Source organism: Lathyrus oleraceus, chromosome 4, assembly GCF_024323335.1.
Source record: "Lathyrus oleraceus cultivar Zhongwan6 chromosome 4, CAAS_Psat_ZW6_1.0, whole genome shotgun sequence".
NCBI classification, from domain to species: Eukaryota; Viridiplantae; Streptophyta; class Magnoliopsida; order Fabales; family Fabaceae; genus Lathyrus; species Lathyrus oleraceus.
In genome coordinates, this window is record NC_066582.1 from 5,689,196 (window position 1) to 5,695,028 (window position 5,833).

At 31.8% G+C, this 5,833-nt stretch overlaps 1 protein-coding gene across 1 annotated transcript; it reads right to left on the reverse strand.

The window, feature by feature from the left end:
• LOC127138294 (two-pore potassium channel 1) lies at positions 1–1,927 on the reverse strand. Its single transcript, XM_051064710.1, has 3 exons — positions 1,792–1,927; positions 395–1,331; positions 1–305 (listed from the first exon to the last, which is right to left on the reverse strand). The coding sequence occupies exons 2-3, from the start codon at positions 1,303–1,305 to the stop codon at positions 158–160; spliced, it is 1,059 nt and encodes a 352-aa protein (XP_050920667.1). The 5' UTR covers positions 1,306–1,331; positions 1,792–1,927; the 3' UTR covers positions 1–157.
• Between the last annotated feature and the right edge of the window lie 3,906 nt (positions 1,928–5,833).

The following is a 5,833-nucleotide window of genomic DNA, read 5'->3' on the forward strand; positions in this document are numbered from 1 at the left end:
TGATCAAAAGCAACTTTATTTTCGAGCAAGTGACTTATAAAGAAGAATAAGAATGTATCTTTCCTATGCAGCAAAAACAAAGTATAAATGATGAAAATGTAACCTAAAATTTGTGATGTATATCGTAAGAAAGTTATAGTTATGATGTTGAGATGGTTCAGACTTCGGAATTTCTGAAATCAGCTTCAGTCAGAGTTCCTGATTGATCATAATCTAGTTTTCTAAAAAGCTCCATCACAGCTGTAACATCTTCTTGGTTGATCTTTCCCATTTCCTTCAACTTGTACAAAACAAACTCTGCAGCACTGAAAAAAAATGTTATCAGTATCACCATCTAATGTCGAAACAGTAAAATCTTCGTCAAAATAGTCTCTCTATTAGCTTATCGTCGTACCTGACAGCTTTGTCTCCGTCAAGATCAGCTGCCTCAAGATCACGGGGCGAAAACTTTCGCGTAAGAACCATTTTCGCCAAAGATCTTTGCCTATCTTCGGTATAAAAATCAGCAAGATATGCAAAACACTGAGCCAAGCAAATGGTGCTACTCAATATCCAAAACACAGCAAAAGTCCTACCAATAGCAGTTGAGAAGCTCTTATCACCATAACCTAAAGTAGTTACAGTCGAACAAACACAATAGAACGCGTCGACGAAATCTAGCTTCTCAACAAAATACAGAAAAGCAGTTCCTACAATCATGAGTACAACAAAAGTGGACGCTGAAAGCAGAAACTTGTATTTGCTTTTCTTAGTTACAAGCTCTTTAGAAACCTCTTCTAGACCGAGTTTCTCGGCTTTGCATATTGCTTTAACAAGATAGACTTCCTGTTTTTCTACAACGTAATCTGCTGCTTTGCTGAGAATTAAGCCACCAAGAGCCATACCAGTGAAGACATAAAGGCAAGCAAGTAGTTTCGCGATAGTGCTGTTAGGGACGAGATCGCCGTATCCAACAGTAGTCATTGTAACGACGCAGAAATAAAGAGCATCAAGAAAACCATTTGTTTTTATGCCTTGAATTTGGTAACTTGCGAGAAAGAAACATAAGGTGCCTGTACCTAAGTATGCTGCTAAAAACAAGAAAACCGGCTTGAAATTGAGTTCGGCTTCTTGTGTTTCGTCTATGGATTGAGAGTCTAAAGGGGTTTGGAGGCTAACATTCTGTTCTTGCAACAGATTGGTCTCTGTGTCTGAAATGCGGCCTCGCCGCGTTCGTCTTCTCTGAAGAAGGTCGGTTTTCTCATTGACATGAGAATGGTCCCTTGGCTCTGAAAGCAATAACTGTTGAGTCTCATCGCTTCCCATCAACTTACAAATGCTTCATTCGTTATCTGAAAAAGTTGAAGATGTAAGGTATTCATTCGTGTCAATGTCGATATCATGTTTCTGATACGAGCGTTTCATAGCTTATAACACAAGCATTTATCATATAAGCTATTTCTATAAAAAAAAATAGGTGGTATGACTATGTAAGGGTTGGAGAGTGTAAAATAGCATCGGAATCAATATTTCGGAATCAGACAGTACATATTCATCCAAAACATCGAATCAATATTCTATAACTAGGAAATATGAGACACCACGTGCATAGCATCGCCTATATGCATGTATGTTTATTCATATTTTGAGTTATCCAATGACTTTATCAAATCATCAAATCAATGAATTGTTATATATGAGATTAACCAATTACAATTCAATGTATAAACTAATGATTATCGCAATTGAAGAATGATTGAAATTTGAAAAGATTGATTGAGAGAGAATGCAAGAAAACAATAGTTACAATACCTGAGAAGATTGGTTGTGTAAAGAAATTGATAATCAAATTTGGGGGTATGAAGAACGAATATTATCATCAACAGAGGCAACAACGTCTCCTATTCTTCCAAATGGATATTTCATATTATGTTAATTTATTAATGAATTTCACTGTTATTTTATATTTTTTTTCTAATTTTATTTTGATTTATAATATACTAGTGGTAAATTCTGAAAGATATTTTCTTATTATTTAAAAGTGTGTCCATCTATTTTAGCTTTTTTTAAAATAGAAAGGAAGTTAAATTAAGAACACTATTAAAAATAAAGAAAATATTAAAAATTAACTATAAAAAATAAAGATTTTTTATTGATTTCAGTAATATAATAATAATGGATAACGATTAAAAGCTCTAACATTAAAAAGATCCACTCAATAATAATTAAAATAAAAAACTAATTAATATAAATCTTAATTTAGTTTTAATATTAATTTATCTATTTAATTATTATAATTCTACACTACCTTATTCTTCAAGATTTTATTTCTTCTACAAAGTGAATTGAATTGGTTGAGAATGGCCATAGTATAATGTTTTTTTTCTTTTAAAAGAAAAATATCTTTCTTGGCCATTGGAAGAGAGGGGTTCACATTTAATGAAGAAGTTATAAGTTCACGTGGTTGACAAATAATCCGTATAATGACATTATGAAAATCAGGACGCATTGATTAACGTGCAGTTTTGTCCCCTAGTGTATCTAGTCTCTATTATAAAAAATAAAAAATAAAGATTAAAAAAAATATATTTTATTTCTTATAATATATCTAAAGATTGAAAACATTCAAAAGTGTAAAAGTGTAAGCTTAGGTGAGGTTGAAAGAATAAAGAAAAAACACATAGTTTGTTTGGGCTATTATGAATAATAGTAAAAATCTTATACTGTGAGGACCGGACTAACCATGTTTTGGTGAACCATGATAAGTTATTGTGTGTTATCTATTACTCCTTCCGTTTCTTTTTAAGTGTCATTTTTTTGACTTTTTACACATACCAAGGAAGCTAATCATTGTTATTACTTTTCAAACAATAATTCTTCTTTTATCTATAATACCCTTAATTATTTATTACATTCACTTTACTTTTTCTCTCTCTACAATCATTATGTAGGGGTAATTTTGACAAAATTGTAATTAATACTACCTTGAACTTTGCAAGTGACAATTAAAAAGAAACAAATTTTTTGCAAGAAAGTGACACTTATAAAGGAACGGAAGGAGTATTACATTTGTTAAACTGGTTTGTTTCTGTACCTCACACATCATCACCATACTTAACAAATCTCAAACTTTGTTGCTTTATACAACTAATAATATACTAAGTTCAAACAAATTTTAAAAGGGTGACTATTCAAACCCCTTCCCCCTTCTTTCCTAGTGACATTTCTAGTTACTTCAATTGGTATCAGAGCCTAGCTTCTGAACTTTGAAAAACTTAACTGTGTTAGAGCAAAAAGATCCTAAAAGAAATGTCTGATCAAACCAAGTTTATAGCTGAAGGAGGATCGTCTCATAGACCCCCTTTCTACAATGGCTCCAACTACTATTATTGGAAAGGGAAGATGATATTGTTTCTTCTCTATCAATATATCAATATGTGGCCAGTTGTTGAAACAGGAAACTTCATTCCAATGACCACTCCAACTGAAAGATCTACAACAGTCCCCAAACCACGAGAAAATTAGAACAAGGGTGCAATTGATAAGATACTTTTAAACTCTAAAGCTCAATGCATTTTATCTTGTGCATTAAGCAGGGAAGAATATGATAGAATAGAGGAATGCAACACTGCAAAAGAAATTTGGGACACACTCAAGATTCACCATGAAGGAACAAGGCATGTCAAAGAATAAAGAATTGACTAGGGGTAAGAAAATTTGAAACTTTTGAAATGAAGGAAGATAAAACAATAGATAAAATGTGTGCAAGACTAACTATCATTGTAATGAGCTTAGATCCCTTGATAAGACCTGCATAACTCATGAAAGAGTAAGAAAAATTATGAGAAACAATTCTAAACTTTGTAGGCCAATGGTCACCACCATAACACAAGCAAAGAATTGAAAGAATTGCAGGTTGAAGAACTTATTATATCACTATGTTCTCATAAGGGTCTAATCATGGAGGACAAACCATAGCAGAAGGGAAATTTTTTTGCTCTCAAAGAAACTCAAAACACATATACTCAAAATCAAACCAGTTCTTCACAAAGAAATGAATAGAAAACTAAAGAGCTAACAAAACCTCACTCTGAATATGAGGATGATCTGGATTTAATCATTCAGAAGATCCACAAAATGGTGTTCGTAAGAAGTCACAATAGAAAACCATTTCAAAACAAGAGAGATCCTCAAAAAACTAAAGTAGACAAGAGCAAAATCACTTGTTATGGATTCAACAAAGTAGGACGATTCAAAACTGAATATCCTCAGCTCAAAAGACCAACCAAAATATCTCCATTCAAGAAGAAGTCTATGATGGCCTCATGAGACGATTCAAATAATTCAAATTTAGAAACTAAGAAAGAAGAAGTCAATCTATGTTTAATGACAAATTCAGACACTGAAGAGGTAGATGTTTCTAACTCCAGTTAAACCTAGAAAACTATGGAAATAATGTTTGATAAATTCTAGATAATTCAAAACTTCTAACTCAAAAATGTTTTTTCCAAAGAGAACAAAATTTGAACTTAAGCAAGGAAAAGGAAGAAGTTGAGAAAATAAATGAAAGACGTCTAAACACTATATAAAGTCTACACAATTCACACTCATCTCTTTCCACACGTCAAAAATATCTAAACCAAAAATTACAGCAACCTAGTACTCAAATGATAATTCAAACAGAAAAAGAAGCCAAGCACCTTAAAAATCAGGTAGAGGATCTAACTCACGATATCACCAAAATTTTCAAATCATATGAAACATTTCATAAAGTCATGGGATCACAATCAAGAATATTTGATAAAGCTGAAATATGGTTCAAATCTTCAAAAAAATCCAAAGATTTATGAAAACTTGTTTATCCTCATAAGAAGAAAAAAGAACGTTCATTATGTAAAAAGACAGAACACTCAGAAGAGAAATGCTTTATAAAAACAAAACAAAGACATACTAAAAGTGTTGCTATTGCAAAAAGACCATTCATGATGAGTCAATTTTTTTTAAATTCCTATCAAATCCTCAAAACAAGTTTCTACATATAGGGAAAATATGCAATCTAAGAGGATTTATCAAAAGTCAAAGTATTCTTTCAAAACGGGAAAAAAAAATATTCCTTTTAAACCAAAAAAAATTGTTCATACAAGTAAAGAAAGTATCACTAACCACCAAGGACCCAAAACCTTATGGCTACCTAAAAATATTCTAACATCTAATGCAAGAATGTCTTTTATTAATAAAAAAACACTAGTACTTAGACAGTGGATGCTCGAGACATATGACATGAGATCAAGGATGTTTTGTCTCACTAGGAGATAAAGATGGAGGATCAGTAACATTTAAAAATGATGAAAAGGCCAAAATAAAAGGTATAGGAACCATAGGTAAGAATGGTTCCACTCTTACTAAAGATGTTCAATTTGTTGAAGAACTGAAACACAATCTACTAAGTATAACTCAGTTATGTGATAATGGCTATGAAGTTACTTTTAAATAAAACTCATGCATAGTAAAGAAACCACTTTCAAATAAAATTATTTTATGCAGATCTAGACAAAAGAACCTTTATACTTTATACTTAGATGATCTTACATCTGAATCATGTTCTATATCCATTTACAAGGAGAAATGGATATGGCACATAAGGGTTAGTCATATAAGTATGAAGACTATTTCAAGCCTATCTAAACTTGACTTAGTCAGAGGTCTTCCCAAAATAAATTTTAACAAAGATGCAATTTGTGAAGCATGCATAAAAGGGAAACAGGTCAAAAGTAGTTTTCACTCAAAAAATATTATATCAACTACTAAACACTTGATCTTATTCATATAGACCTGTGTGGACCTGTCAAAACAG

Coding starts and splice junctions, on each gene's coding strand:
- LOC127138294 (XM_051064710.1), bottom strand. CDS start 1,305: ATGGGAAGCGATGAGACTCAACAGTTATTGCTTTCAGAGCCAAGGGAC. Junction 306..394: donor GACGGAGACAAAGCTGTCAG/GTACGACGATAA, acceptor ATTTTTTTTCAG/TGCTGCAGAGTTTGTTTTGT.